The sequence below is a fragment of the Prionailurus bengalensis genome, chromosome E2, assembly GCF_016509475.1.
Source record: "Prionailurus bengalensis isolate Pbe53 chromosome E2, Fcat_Pben_1.1_paternal_pri, whole genome shotgun sequence".
In the NCBI taxonomy this organism is placed as follows: Eukaryota; Metazoa; Chordata; class Mammalia; order Carnivora; family Felidae; genus Prionailurus; species Prionailurus bengalensis.
In genome coordinates, this window is record NC_057352.1 from 11239646 (window position 1) to 11255206 (window position 15561).

General features: G+C 57.8%; 2 protein-coding genes across 2 annotated transcripts; both read left to right on the forward strand.

Moving 5' to 3' along the window:
• The first annotated feature begins 287 nt into the window (after positions 1-287).
• LOC122494933 (Myb related transcription factor, partner of profilin) lies at positions 288-8375 on the forward strand. Its single transcript, XM_043600502.1, has 2 exons — positions 288-2059; positions 7048-8375. The coding sequence occupies exons 1-2, from the start codon at positions 1360-1362 to the stop codon at positions 7755-7757; spliced, it is 1410 nt and encodes a 469-aa protein (XP_043456437.1). The 5' UTR covers positions 288-1359; the 3' UTR covers positions 7758-8375.
• Positions 8376-12045: 3670 nt separating this feature from the next.
• IRF2BP1 (interferon regulatory factor 2 binding protein 1) lies at positions 12046-14520 on the forward strand. The gene has a single exon (XM_043600487.1). It carries the CDS (start codon positions 12370-12372, stop codon positions 14122-14124), a length of 1755 nt encoding a protein of 584 aa, XP_043456422.1. The 5' UTR covers positions 12046-12369; the 3' UTR covers positions 14125-14520.
• The last annotated feature ends 1041 nt before the right edge of the window (positions 14521-15561 follow it).

The window sequence follows — 15561 nt, forward strand, 5'->3', positions numbered from 1 at the left end:
ACTGTGTGGACAGGGGCCCCCCAGGCACCGTTGGAAGGTTGACGGGTTGCCATGGTTACTGCACCGCCTGGGGTGGAATATCCCCAGGGTGCCCCGCCCCCGTGGGTACGAGTTGGCTGGCAGATCCAGGGCAGCCCCGCGCCGGGGCAGGTACGAGTGGGCGGCAATCCGGTTTCCTTACGCCCCCACCCCGCCCACACCGTTGTCATGGAAACGCAGCGCATCCCTTTAGCGCCGTCTCCCTCCCCTTTCTCCTAGAGAAGGGGACCCCAGCACAGCAAGAGGGCTGGGTTCGGCTGGAAGACTGGCCGAAAAGCGAGGACGCAGCTTGTGCTCAGCGCTCTCTCGCTCCATCATTTCTCCCACTTCCTCCAAGGATTGCCACGCCTGCGCAGGGACGCAGCCCCGGGATACCAAAGCTAACTAGGAGCGAGGGGCACGCATGCGTGGACAGAGTTCCGCGCGAATGCTCTTGTGGCCTCAAGAAGCTAGGGGAACGGACGCAGCGCTAATGTTGCGCCTGCGCAGCTAAGCCCCCACGCGAGGAGGGCGGTGGAAGGCAATTCTGCGCTTGCGCCGTGGGAGGGGCGTGAAACTCTAGCGGTAAGGGCGTTGGGGGCTGACTGGCGCTAGGTGCGCCTGCGCCATGGCTCTTGGGGCGGACGGGGGCGGGGCCCAGAGGGGGACGAGAGAGGAGGGGGGAGGGAAGAGGCCGCAGAAGCCCGAGCCTTGACCGACGGGCAGGCGGGGGCTGCGGCGGCGCCGGTGAGTGACCCGCGGCCCGACTCGGTCCCCACCCTCCACGACCCTCACTCTTCATGGAGTCCCCCATCGCCTCCGTTGTCCCCTCTTACTCCCGGACCCCTTTACCCCCAGAGATCCTCTTAATTCCTGGCAATCCCCAGAGCCCCCACAATCCCCGCAGACCCTAATCCCTAGTATTTGATAGTCCCAGCTTCTCCACTGTCCCAGGAGCCCCCAACTCCCCATTCTACCTGGACATCCCTTCTGAGGACCCCATCTCGTACCGTTCTTACAGACGTCCTATTGCCCCGGAGCCCCCAGAGCGCTCCTCTGCTCCAGATCCCCCCTTCTTGCTGCGTCTCTCCTTCAGCATCTCCTTACCCCCATGCTTCTTCGACCCCGAGACACCCCCATTCTCCCTCCATTTCGCTTTCTCCCATGCCCCCATTCTCCTCTAACTCCTGCAGACACCCCCTCTTCTTTCGCCTTTCCTCATTTCTCTCCACCCCTCCAGACCCTCCCCCAATTTCCATCAACTCCTCGGCGTGGCACTTTGCGCCGCGCGAGGCACAAGAGGAGCGCTCGGCGGGTGTCAGCTATTATTAGGCGCTCTGAATGTCCCCCGTGGCCCGTCGCCCCCGGCCACTCTCCGCCCCAACCCCTGGCCCCGGGGGCATTGGAGGCGGTGTCTGGGCGGCCGGGGTGGGGCTGGCGGCGCGCGGACGCCGAGCCCCCGCCAGCGCCGTGCGCCCTGTGCCCGCAGCGCCGGCGCCCCCCCATGCGCCAGGCGGCCGGACGGCGGCGTCGGGGGGCGCCATGGCCTCGGCGGCGGCGGGCGAAGCGGAAGAGACCACCCGGCTGCGCAAGCCGCGCTTTTCGTTTGAGGAGAACCAGATCCTGATCCGTGAGGTGCGCGCCCACTACCCACAGCTCTACGGCGCGCAGAGCCGTCGGGTGAGCGTGGCCGAGCGGCGGCGTGTGTGGGACGGCATCGCCGCCAAGATCAACGGCATCACCAGCTGGAAGCGCACTGGCCAAGAGGTGCAGAAGCGCTGGAATGACTTCAAGCGCCGCACCAAGGAGAAGCTGGCCCGCGTGCCGCACTCCACGCAGGGCGCCGGGCCTGCCGCCGAGGACGCCTTCTCCGCGGAGGAGGAGACCATTTTTGCCATCCTGGGGCCGGGAGTGGCGGCGCCGGGAGCTGGTGCGGGAGCCGAGCAGCCCTCGGCGGCCGCTTCCTCACAGCCGTCAGCCGCAAGTGCGGGCACCCAACGCTACGTCTTGTCCGAGGACCGCAGGGAAGACCGACGGGCAGGTGAGTTCCTTCGGTGTCACCTTAGCCAGAGCAAGACAGTCGCGAACTCAGCTGTTTGCTCGGCACGGTTCCCCGGCTCTTTACGTGGCTTGCCCAAAGTCCCACAGCCCATGACTGTCAGCGTCATGAACGGAACCTAGAAGGCCTGGCTCCAGAGTCCACACCTGGGATTATCAGCACAGGCAGGATTTCATTAAACGTAATGTAGGGTAGTGACCAATGGAGGCTGACCGGGCTCCAGTCGTGACTTTGTCACTCAGCTGTGTCACTCTGGGTCCGTTATCGCAGGTCAGTTTCCACATCTGTAGAATGGGGATTTAAAAAAAAAAAAAAAAAAAGCCCCCACCTCAAAAGCATGCTGTGAAGATTGAACGAGTTAATATGCGTGCATTGCTGAGTACAGCGCTTCCCGAACCTTCCTCGTTCGCTCTTGATAGGATTACCAATGCTGCGAGGTATGAACTGTTTTGCCATTTTATGTATCAAAGCCTTGGAGAGGTTTGGTAACTTTCCCAAGGTCATGCCATGCATAGAGGAAGTGTGGAGAGCAGAGCACAAAGACATCCCACTTGGCCTTGACTCTGGCTTCGTATTTCTTCTACAGCTATTTCCCCAGCGCCTCCCCTGTACTGGGCAGTGTTGGGGACACTGCGGTGAGGGAGACATCTCCAGCCCTGCCCTCCTGGGCCTGAGTTTGGGAGTCCCGAGGGGGCACCAAATCCAGGCTGGAGGTCAAGGAAGGCTTCCTGGAGGAGGGGACATCAGAAAAGCAGAGTGAGAATGAAGAGCTGAGGACGTGTTGCTGGTAGAAGAAACAGCATGTCGAGTGGCTTTGAGACAAGAAAGCTCAGCCAGTTTAGGAACCGAGAAGTTTCCAAGTTAGAGGAAGGGGAAAGAAGAAAGATTGAAGAAATGTTTTGAGATGAGGTCAGAGAGGTCAGCAGAGGCCAGACAGTGAAGAATTTTATCCGGAATGCCATACGGAGTCACTGAAGGGTGTTTTGAGAAAGGGACGGAGGTGGATATGATCAAACAAGTTCAGGGTCATTGTGGTTCAGAGAGTTTCATTCATCCACCCAAGGTCACCCAGAAACTAAGTAGTAGAATTGGGACTCAAATGCAGGTTGTGTCCAACTCACAATGCATGCACTTAACTTAACCACTGGGCTAGATTGTCTGGCAATAACAACAACAATTAATATTGACTGAGAGTTAACGGGTATGCCAGAATTAGATCACACGCAGTTTGTAAGTGAAGGTCAGAACTTTGGACTTTATCTTCAGGGCATTTGGGAGGCGTGAAAGTGTCTTAAGCAGGGGAGAGAGAGAGACACGATCACGTGGGACCCCTGTTCTCCACATGAATCTCAAACCTCATTGTTTCTGTCTGTGAAACGGCCACACTGAACCAGAGCAGAGACGGCAACCATTTTCTCGAGAGTCGTACAACTGTGTTCTTCCTGCATTAATTCAACAAATATTTATCGAGCACCTATTCTGAGGGAGGCGCTGTGGCAGATGCGGGGAATACCGTGGAGAAAAAGCCACCTTCCCTTTTCTTACGGAGCCAGCATTCCAGTTATTGGAGAAAGACACGAACAAGCAACCCCAAAACAGGTCACATACCAGGAGGTGATAAGAACTAAGAAGAAAAATAAAGCATGTTAAAAGGATAGGGAGTTGGGGTGCCTGGGTGGCTCGGTCCGGTTAAGCGTCCAAATCTTGATTTCCGTTCAGGTCGTGATCTCACGGTTCGCAGGTTCGAGCCCCAGGCTGGCCTCCCCGCTGACAGTGCAAAAGCCTACTTGCAAGTCCGTGTCTCCCTCATTCCCTGCCCCTCCCCCGCTAGCACTGTCTCCCTCAAAAATAAATAAACGTTCAACACACGAAAGAGGACAGTAAGTGATAGAAGGGAGTTGCTCTAGATAGTGTAGTCAAGGAGGGCTTCTCTGAGAAGGTGGAATTTGAGCAGAGACCTGAATAGAGAAATTGCAGCAAGTAGATAATCTGATAGAACAGCACTTGAGCCAGCGGAAGCAGTATATGCAAAGGCCCGGAGGCAGGAACGTGCTTAAAGCATCCTTGATTAGAACCTCACGCAAATTACCCACTGCGTCAAATTCATAAAAGACGCACAGGCTTTGATTGAAAGACTGGAACGGGGCCTGGGGCGGCCTGAGGTGTCTGTGTTGACACTAGAGGAGAGCTCAGGATAATTTATCTCTGACCTAATATTTGAAAACAAAAAAACAAACAGTCACAGCATTGAAGATGCACTGTGCCTGGGGTGATTCAGTTAATCCCTGTGATGGCCCTCAGGGAGAGGTTCTGTTATTGGGTCACTTGGTCCTTTGCCTGCTTACACGCGCGCCCACACACACACACACACACACGCATACACACACCTATTTTACAGGTGGGGAAACGGAGGCCCAAAGGTTGCAAATAAATGATTTTACATGTAGCAGTGGCCCTTCCGTGACCCCTGTGGGCACGAAGTGTGGGCCATTTTCTATTCTATTGTTCAGTAGGCTAGAAGAACAGTATTCCAGAGTGGCAACAATCCTCACACCCCTCATGAGGGGGACTTACCATTCTTGAGCCCTCAAATGCCTCTTCTCGCATTCACCAGTACGGTGAGGTCTCTCTGGGCCTCAGGTCTCTGCATCTGTAAAATGGGATGATAATGGCAGCACGCCTTCCCCTCCACCCCCGCCCCCAGGAGAATGGCTGAGAGGACTCACTGAGATAACATAGGAGGAAAGCATAGCCGCTTCGCCCAGGGCCTGGCCAGGAAAGTGTCCAACAAGTGTTAGCTCTGGTTATCATCTCTCTCCGTGCCTCCCCCACCTCCTCTGCCTGCCTGGTCCAGGGAGGCTGGACCCCCAGCATTGAAGGCTGGAGGGGATTGGCTGTTTCTGCAACAGGAGAGCAGGGAGATCCAATCTGGCCTAGGAGCAGGAAGCAGGAAGCAGGCTTCTCTGAGGAAGGACTATCTGAACTGGCCAAGAGGCCATGCAAGGGGGATACTCTTAATAGAGGGAACCTCACGCACACTCTCCCTGAGGCAAGGAAGAGGGACCGAAAGGGGTAAGGGCTAGGGCTTTGTAGCCTTAGGGGCTGGACTGTCCCCTGTGGGTGCTGGGGAGCTGTGGGAGGGTTGCAGCAAGGACCTGGGGCCTGGGGCCCCGATCCGTGCTGACTCCTTGGAAGCCACAGTTCTTTTTTCATTAAAGAAAACATTTTGTGCTGGACATTGTTCTAGGCGCTGGGTAAACAGCAGTGAACAAAACAAAGCCCTGCCTGATGGAGCTGACATCAGGAGGAGACAGACAACAAACAGAGCGACCCCATGCCAGGTGGAGATAAGTGCTAATAAAAGAAATCAGGTAGGGTTAGGAGAGAGAAGAGGGCAGAGCCGGGAAATGCTGTCGACAGAAGGTCAAGGAAGATCTTCCCAAGGAGGCCGCATTTGAGCAGAGGAGCTGAGAGCGAGGGAGCCAGGCAGGTGTCTGGGGAAAGATCTTTCCAGGCCAAGGAACAGCAAATGCAAAGGCCCCGAGGCAGGAGCAGGCGTATTGTGTGTGTGGACCAACAAGAAGGCCAGTGTGGCTGGAGCCTAGCGAGTGAGACAGAGAAGGGAAGGGGTAGACCACGATGAGGTCAGGGAGGCACTGGAGCAAATTGTGCCGAGCCTTGAGAGCCTCAGGGACTTTGCTTTTAGTCTGAGACGCGCGAGAGCCCCAGGAAGCTTTTGAGCGGAGAAAGACAACATCTGACTTGTATTTGTTAAACTACCTTTGTCGAGTTACAATTCCCATACCGTACCGCCACCCCTTTAAAGAGGACAGTGCGGTAGCTTTTAGCATCCTCGTGGAGTTGTGCAACCATCGCCACTATCAATCTTAGAACATTTTCGTCACCGGAAAAAGAAACCCCGCATCTCTCAGCCATCACCCCCACCTGGCCCCCCCCAGCTCCGCCCAGCCCCAGGCAACCACTAATCTACTTTCTGTCTCTGGTAGATTTGCCTGTTTGGACATTTCCTATACATGGATCCTCCGATGTGTGGTCCTCTGTGGGTAGCGTAACTGACACGTATATTGTTTGGACCTCTGAGACTTTGGAGGAGGCCGGCGACTGACCCAGTGGAGGAAGCAGTTGCAAAAGTCCCAAGCGGGAAATGCGGGTGGTTGGACGAGGAGGGGCTTGTGGAGGTGGATGGAAGCAGGACGTTGAAATAGTTTGAAGGCAGAGCCAGTGACCATTGTACATGGACAGTGTCTTGGGCGAGAAACAGAGTGAAAGTTGTGGCCCCCCCCGCCGCCGCCCCCCCCCCCCCCCCAGCGGCTGGAAGGATGGGGCTGTCATCAGCAGCGATGGGGGGTGGCGGAGCCAGGAGCGGGATGTGAGAGGGTCAGGAGCTCAGCTCCAGGCAGGAGAGTGTGAGGCAATACTAGACCATCGAGGGGCTGTGTGGCCGGGACAGAAACGGAGCAGAGGTTTCAGGCAGGGCCCGGAAATCTGAAAGCCTCTGTATGCAGACTCTGTCCAAGTTCATGAGCGTGAGTGAAGTCTCAGGTGACAGGAGACGCGTGCGGAAACCCAACAGGCTTGGGGTTGAGGGTTGAACTGGTACAGACCACAGCTGAGGGAGAAATCCCACCACCCGGCCAGAGAGAGCCCCGCGGAGGCGTGTGGTGGGGGGAGCGTCCAGATAGTTGGAGGAGCCTTCTAGAATGTTGGTTCCGCCTGGCTCCAGCAGGGGACCTCCAGGACCCTGTTTCCACCAAGGCTGGCATCAGCCACCAGGTGGTCATTCGCTATATTGTTTTTCTCCCCTGTGTTCTCCTCCAAGGCACCATCCGGCTTGGGTTTTGAAAACATGGCTCTGGGGCCAGGGTGGGTGGGAGGTGGCAAGGGGAAATCGAGGCACATGGTGGGGGGAGGGGGGTCACGTCACCTTACCTACATCTCTCTCTCCACAGATACACCAGCCCACAGCAAGGGGGGCTCCAGCAGCCCCGAGCAGTGGGCCCGGCCCTCCTGCAGCCCCCAGGAAGGGGGCTGCCCGCCACCCAAGGAGCGTGAGTCCCCGCCCCCTCCGGCCCTGCAGACCGTGCAGCTGCCGCGCCTGGCCTTGTCTCCTCCGCCCCCGGCCCCTCCACCGCCACCACCCCAGCCGCCTCAGCAGGTCCACGTGGCACCCTCGTCCCCCAGCCCACCACCTCCTCCACTGCCACCACCCACGCCCTCGGCCCCGGACCCCTCCCTGGACTTCCTGCGGGCCCAGCAGGAGACGGCCAACGCCATCCGGGAGCTGGCTGGCACCCTTCAGCAGGGACTGGCCAAACTGAGCGAGGCCCTCAGCGCCCTACTGCCCCTTCTGCCCGGAACCGCCGTCGACAGGCTGCCCCCGCCTCTACCCCCACCCCCGCCCCCGCCCCCACCCCCCAGGCCCCTCTTGCCCCCGCCTACCCCGAAAGCGGAGATCACCCCAGAGCCAGTGTCCGTGGTGGCTGCTGTGGTGGACGGAGCGGTGGTAGCAGCCAGGGGGGTGATCATCGCCCCTAGGAGCGAGGAGGCGGGGGCCCCCCGGCCTCCCCCGGCTCCCCTTCCTCCCCACGACTCACCCCCACACAAGAGGAGGAAAGGTTTCCCTACACGGAAGAGGCGGGGGCGTTGGAAATCTCCCTGAAATCTGCTGTTGGGTTCGAGCTCCTTCTGCCTGTACCTCCTCCCCACCCCCACCCCCAGCTTAGCCCAGTGGAGGAGGGCGACGCACCTTCCCCATCTCGGCTGCACCCTGGCTCCCTGCTGCGGGGGGCGCGAGCACCCCACTCCCTATACTAGTTAGTGCCTGATTCTCAGGGGGGCTTGTTGATGGGTCCCCCACCCCCTTCTCCAGTACAGCGCTGTCTGCCTGGCTGCTTCCCTGAACCCTAACTTCTAAGCCATCAATTTTACGTTATTTATTACTGCCCTTTGTGGGTTGCGGAGAGAACCTCTCGGGTCTGCACATGCGCCCCCCTTCCCTAACAGCTCCTGGTCTTGACTTGAAGAGAATTGACCCGTAGGGGCCTCCTCACCTCCCCAATCCAGACTTTGGAGGGGGTGGGAGTCGCAAGACAAATCAGAATATGGATGACAAAGGATATAGCAGTCTGTACCCTAGGGAGAGGGGGGCAGAGTTCTCACTGGGGAGATACAGGTTGGGCCCTCTGCCTCCCATTGCTGTCTCTGACTTCCAGAGCTCAACCCCCTCATTTCTCTCCCCAGTGGTGACAAGATATGAATAAACTTATTTTTAATACAATTACTTTGGGCTCTGAGACAGGCCTGGGGTTTCAGCACCTACACCTGTCCCCCTCACCACCCTCCCTCCCCCGACCCTGCCTCCATGGGCCAGTGGCATCCCTTTGAAGTTGGGAGGCTGGTGATTTTCCAGCTTTTTTCTCTTTCTTTCCCTTTCTTTCTTTCTTTCTTTCTTTCTTTCTTTCTTTCTTTTTTCTTTTCTTCCTCTTTTCTTTCTTTTTCTTTTCTTCTTTCTTTTCTTTCTTCTTTCTTTCTTTCTTTCTTTCTTTCTTTTTCTTTCTTTCTTCCCTTCCTTCCTTCCTTCAAGCCATCAGATCCTGTGTTCAAATCTTACTCCAACTTATTCATCCTTCCCATACCAGCCTAAGTGTCCTCTCCTCCAGGAGAGCTTTCTGGATTTCCTCCTCCAGGCTAGGATGGGTCTGCTCAGATTATCTTCTAGTGTCCTCTGTTCTCTAAATGAATACATGCGTTTATCTGTTTAAAGCTGCCCACCCCCCACACCCCCACCCCCTTTTCATGAAGGCAAGAGCTGGTTTTCTTTTTTACTCCCAAACCTGCTGGAAAGCAAAGTAGCCAATAACCACCACCCTGAAATCAGTCACACCTGGCTCCGTCCCTGGTGCTGCCCTGGCCAGCTGTGTGGGTCTCCCTTTTCCTCGTCTGTAAATGGGCATAAAAATGTAGGCGTCTACGTCTACATTCTATGTTCATCCTTCAGGTCTCAGCTCAAATATCGCTGCCTCAGGAAAGTCTTTTCTGGCACTCCCTCTCCCCTAGCAGTCGGGAGGTGTGGGGGGGGGGGGGGGGTAGGGAGGTGGGGAGAATGCAGTTAAATAATCATTTGAGTAAATTTAAGTTGAATGTCTGCCTCCATCACCAGGATGAGCCTTGTCAGGGCAAGGCCTGAATGTATCTCAGTCACTGCTGTGTCCTCAGCCTTGCCCAACACAGAAGAGGGTTGCATCTTTGAATTAATGAGCAGCTTAAAAAACAGTTTCCATTTATGTATGCTGTTCCTTTTCTGGGCCAGGCACCATGCTAAACGTTTATATGCGTGTTTTCATCTTAACTTGGAGCTATCCAGTGAAGAGCAACTTCTACAGGGTCTCTGTCCTGAGAAGTGTAGGGACTTGCCCTAAACTTGCCAGGGGACAATCCCAATTCAGCCCACCTGAAGCCGAACTCTGGCCAGAACTCTTGACCCCCCCCAGGAGTGTTTACTGAAGAATGGCTTAAAGGCAATTTTAGGTGAACCCTGAATGGCCTCTTTAGTGGTTCCATACATAGTGTTAACTTACTTGATTAAAATGTAGCTAGTACATAAAAAAAACCTAGGACTGTGCCCATAATACAGACATACCTCGTTGTATTGCGCTTCGCAGATACTGCATTTTTTTTTTTAAGTTTATTTATTCGTTTTGAGAGAGAGAAAAGGAGAGAGAACACAAGCAGGGAGGAGCAGATAGAAAATCCCAAGCAGGCTCCGCACTGTCCACGAAAAGCCTGATGCAGGGCTCAGACTCACCAACCATGAGGTCATGACCTGAGCTGAAATCAAGTGGGACGCTTAACTGACTGAGCCCCCTCCCCCCCTCCCCGGGCGCCCCAGATACTGCATTTTTTAGAAGTTGAAGGTTTGTGGCAACCCCGCCACAAGCAAGTGTATCAGTTTCCCTTTCCCAACAGCCGCTCACTTGTATCTGTGTCACATTTTGGTAATTCTTTGACTATTTCAAATTTTCTCATTATTATCACATTTGTTACGGTGCTGTGTGATCAGGGACAAAATCTGAAAGCTCAGACGATGGTGACCATCTTTTTTGGCAATAAAGTATTTTTTAGAAGGTTTTTTTTTTTTTAACGTTTGTTTTTGAGAGAGTTAGAGCGTGAGCAGGGGAGGGGCAGAGATAGAGGGAGAGAAAGAATCCGAAGCAGGCTCTAAGCTGGCTCGAGCTCACCAACTGTGAGATCGTGACCCGAGTGGAAGTGGGACACTTAACCGACGGAGCCACCTAGACGCCCCAGCAATAAACGTATTTTTAAATTAAGGTATGTACCTTGTTTCTTTGGACATAATGCTGTTGCACACTTAATACGTTACAGCCTAAACTTAACTTTTAGATGCACAGGAAAAACCAGAAAGTTTGTTTGACTTGCTCTATTGTGCTACTTGCTTCATTGCCAAGATTTGTTGTATCGTGGTAGTCTGGAGGGAGAATGCAATATTTCCGAGGTATGCCTGTATTGCTCAGGAGGAGGCAAAAGTAGATGGCCTTTTTCCCCATGGGAGTCCATATAAAGAAAAGAATACAGGTGGTGAGTGAAATTGCAAAGCTGAGGCTGCTGTTTGGAGAACAAAATCACAGCGGCTGTGATTGCAGCGGGCTGGGGGAGAGGAAGCAGACAGTCCGATTAGTTTGAAAACCAGTAACGAATGCAACTCTGGCAAGTCACGTAAATACTTTTGAGCGCTTATCACGGACCCAGGCTTAGCGACAGAAAGAGGGTGATGGGGGGTTAGGACCCGAAGACTTGCCTCTCCTCCCCTCCCTACTCTTCCAGTCTGACTCCCACTGTTCCAGATGTTGAGAAGAAAAACCTGGGCGGGGGGAGTCCCCAAAGCCCGGTTGGGCCGATCAGGGAATGAGCGCTCAAGGCTGGAGAAAGGTGGTTTCCCCGGAAACAAACCCCACAACTCTTAACTCGCCATCTCTGGCCTCCGTCCCTTCCCCCAAATTAGGGAGCAGTAGAGGGTGGGGATTTCCTCAACCCAGTGCTCCGAAAAAACGTAAAGCCACCCCAAAATTGAGCCGGGGGTAGAAGACAGCGGGAATCGGGAAGGCCTGCCCCCACCTCCCATTCAGCGGAAGTGCGTCGTTTGTCCTCGCTGCAGAGCATTTTGGGAATTGTAGTGAGTGGTTGATGGGGCTGGCAGGGAGAGATACAGTGTAACCCTTTGTAGACCAGAGCGCGCCGGCAGAACTGGAAGGGAGTTCGAGGGCGCTCGACCACTCTCTTTAATGGATGAGGCAACTGAGGCAGAGGCCTTGACCGAGAGGCCTTCGTTCTTCCCCTTTCTCCCGCTGTTGCCAGCCCCATTCCGAGAATGGTATACAAGAGTTGAGGAAAACGAACTGCCATGCAGAACCCTCCCTCCCCCAGTTGCCAGCTTCCCGTCCCCCTACCCCGAAACCGTCCAATCAGAGCCCCTCCGCCCCGCCCCAGGAGATGCTGCCTTCCTAACCAGTCATTGGCCCACCTCTGATGGGCGGGGAACTGAGCCTCAGAAAGAGCAAGACTTTTGCCTAAAGCTGCACAGCAAGTCGGAACAGAAATTATGCGCGCGGAACCCTGTCCACTTCCTACCACTTCTGAACCCGTGGCAGCTCTGGCCATTCATATCTCCTTTCCGCCCCCAAACCCTGTGCCGGAGCTCCGCGAAGCGCGCCGAACTCCCTGCCCCGCCGTGATGAGTGGTCGGGTTTGCGCGTCGGAGAGGCGGCGAGCCCACTCCCTCTGCCGCCGGCTGTCCCCTTTAAGAATCAGCCCCGGCGGGACTACGTTTCCCAGAAGGCTTTGCCGGCGCGTTATGTAACTTTCCCTGCGAAGCGGCCTCTGGGGCAGAAGGAGGTGGAGGCGGCGACGGCCGTTGCAACGGCGGCGGCGTCGGCGGCGGGAGCGGCGGGAGCCCGAGGCGGCGGCGCCCGCGGCCCATCGCGGGGCCCGAGCTGTGCGCCTCGGCCGGGAGCCCGGACCGGGCGGGGGCGCCGACGTGCCTCTAACAAGCTTTTCAAGGAGGCGGGAGTGAGGAAAAAGGCTTAGGGCCCAGGGGGCGGGGAAGGGGGGCCGGGCCTGGATCCGCGGGGAGGCCGAGCCGGAGGCCTGACTGTGGCTCGCGCGGTCCGGGGGACACGAATCAAACGTCGGCGGCGCGGATCGTACGTCGGCGGCGGGTGGAACGCCGGGGCTCGGCGGCGCGCGCGCGGGGGGTCATGGCGTCGGTGCAGGCGTCCCGCCGCCAGTGGTGCTACCTGTGCGACCTGCCCAAGATGCCGTGGGCCATGGTGTGGGACTTCAGCGAGGCTGTGTGTCGCGGCTGCGTGAACTTCGAGGGTGCGGATCGCATCGAGCTGCTCATCGACGCTGCCCGCCAACTCAAACGCAGCCACGTGCTCCCCGAGGGCCGCTCTCCCGGGCCCCCTGCCCTCAAGCACCCGACCACTAAGGACCTGGCTGCAGCCGCTGCACAGGGGCCTCAGTTACCGCCTCCGCAGGCCCAGCCCCAGCCGTCAGGAACAGGCGGCGGCATCTCTGGCCAGGACCGCTATGACAGGGCCACCTCGTCGGGCCGCCTCCCCCTACCCTCGCCCGCCCTGGAGTACACCCTGGGGTCCCGCTTGGCTAATGGGCTGGGCCGCGAGGAGGCCGTAGCGGAGGGGGCGCGAAGGGCCTTGCTTGGCTCTATGCCCAGCTTGGTGCCCCCCGGGCTGCTGGCAGCTGCGGTGTCTGGCCTGGGAAGCCGAGGCCTGACGCTGGCACCCGGCTTGAGTCCTGCCCGTCCAGCTTTTGGCTCTGATTTCGAGAAGGAGAAGCAGCAGAGGAATGCGGACTGTCTGGCAGAACTGAACGAGGCCATGCGTGGCCGGGCAGAGGAGTGGCACGGGCGCCCCAAAGCGGTGCGGGAACAGCTGCTGGCGCTGTCAGCCTGTGCCCCCTTCAACGTCCGCTTCAAGAAGGATCACGGGCTGGTGGGGCGGGTGTTCGCTTTTGATGCCACTGCCCGCCCGCCCGGCTACGAGTTCGAGCTGAAGCTTTTTACCGAATACCCCTGTGGTTCTGGCAACGTGTATGCGGGAGTCCTGGCTGTGGCGCGCCAGATGTTTCACGATGCTCTGCGGGAGCCGGGCAAGGCTCTAGCCTCCTCAGGCTTCAAGTACCTCGAATATGAACGGAGGCACGGCTCCGGGGAATGGCGCCAGCTGGGGGAGCTGCTGACCGACGGTGTCCGCAGCTTCCGAGAGCCAGCTCCTGCCGAGGCCCTGCCCCAGCAGTACCCAGAGGCAGCCCCTGCAGCTCTATGTGGCCCACCGCCGCGAGCCCCGTCCCGGAACCTGGCGCCCACGCCACGCCGTCGCAAGGCATCCCCTGAGCCCGAGGGTGAGGCGGCTGGGAAGATGACCACCGAGGAGCAGCAGCAGCGGCACTGGGTAGCACCCGGTGGCCCGTTCTCCGCCGACACCCCTGGTGTGCCCTCACCCATCGCCGCCCTGAAGAATGTGGCCGAGGCCCTGGGCCACTCCCCCAAGGACCCTGGCGGGGGCGGGGGCCCCGTGCGCGCTGGGGGTGCCAGCCCTGCAGCTTCCTCCGCGGCCCAGCCTGCGACCCAGCATCGTCTAGTGGCCCGCAATGGTGAAGCCGAAGTCAGCCCCACAGCTGGGGCAGAAGCGGTCAGCGGGGGTGGTAGCGGCACGGGGGCGACCCCCGGGGCACCCCTGTGCTGTACCCTGTGCCGGGAGCGGCTGGAAGACACCCACTTCGTCCAGTGCCCCTCAGTGCCCGGACACAAGTTCTGCTTTCCCTGCTCAAGGGAGTTCATCAAGGCACAGGGCCCTGCTGGGGAGGTGTACTGCCCCAGTGGGGACAAGTGTCCCCTGGTGGGCTCCTCTGTCCCCTGGGCCTTCATGCAGGGCGAGATCGCCACTATCCTTGCTGGAGACATCAAGGTTAAGAAAGAACGGGACCCCTAGGCCACCACTGCCACCAGTCTACTGCGTCCTACCCCCTTGCCACCCACCGCTGCTGCGGATAAATTATTCCCTCCCCGACCCAACCCAGTGCTACCCCCACCTGTGTACATACCCCTTCCTCATCCCGGATGGTTCCCTGGGGTAGATGCATTGAGGGTGGGGGGAGAAAGCTTGTGGCTTCTGCCCAAGGGGGTGTTTGGGGTCCCTTGGCCCCTCCAGTTTCCCTCTCCCCTCCTTGGCTTGGCTTTGCTGCTGCTTATAGTCGGGGGAGAGGTGCCCCCCTCCTCCTCGAGAAGGGGCCTCCTGAAATCTCGCTCTTTATAAACAAAGCAAAAGCATTTTATTGCCCCCCCCCTCCCGCCCCCTTTTCCTCCTTCAATAAACCGAAAGATGGTTTTTTTTTTTTTTTTTCCTTCTTGGTCCCTTAGTTGTGTGAGACGCTGCGCCCCCTTTGGGACCGAACTGATCCTGCAGGGAAAGGACGATGCGCGGTAGCCTCCAGGTGGCGCCCTCCACTCAGGCGGGCCCCTTGGCGCTTTTCAGAAGTGCTGGCCGCTGGTCAAGCGTCGTAGCCATCTGCCCGTTTTCCAGATGACAGAACTGAGGCTTAGAGAGCACGGGAAGCTCCTTGCATGGGAACCAGAGCCATGCTCGGGAATTAGGTTTCTCTTCTGGTCCCGCCCCTGTATCTACCCAAGGTGTGGGGGACTAGCGCCCGCGAGGGGAGGGGGAAAGGAGAGAGGCATTGGGAGGCTTCCTAGAAGGGATGGGCAGTGAGTTCTTGCTCAGCAGGCAGAGAATTACGTTACATTGCTTAGAGGGACTGCCCTAGGAAAGAGGAAAATTACCCCCATGGGGTACACTAACAGGATCCCTGGAAACCAAGGTGACTGCATCCCACCTCTGGTGGTGCCCTGAGCTGCGTTGCTCGCACCCATCTTGGGAGACCAGCCTCAACGGTGGCCATCCTAGGACACCGTGACTGGCAGGGTGAAAGGCACTCCCCCCCCCGCGGCAGCCTCTGATGTGCGCGGCCTTGTCCCGCACCTGTCCCGACGGGCTGATCATTAACCAGGACTTCCGGCTCTCTGGCGTCAAGGGGCGGGGCCTGAGCAGGCTGCGGCAAAGCAAGGGTTAAGGGGAGGGGGCTGCCCCAAGAGCCCAGCCTAGACCCCCGCGGTGTCTCTGCGACCCTGAAGTGGAGACAGCGGGAAGGGGGAATGCGGGGCGCCAAGGCCAGTGGATGGACAGAAAGATGGGGGGGGGGATTGTAGTGTGTCCTTTGACCGCACAGCACCCCAGGTTGCCCCGGATCTCCGGAACACGGGTGTTCCACCGCCGAAATCTGGAAGACCTTAAAGTCTGGACCCATCTGCTTGGTTATCCACGTGTCCCACGCACACATCTTGCAGAGCCACATGGCCCAAATCCCAAACA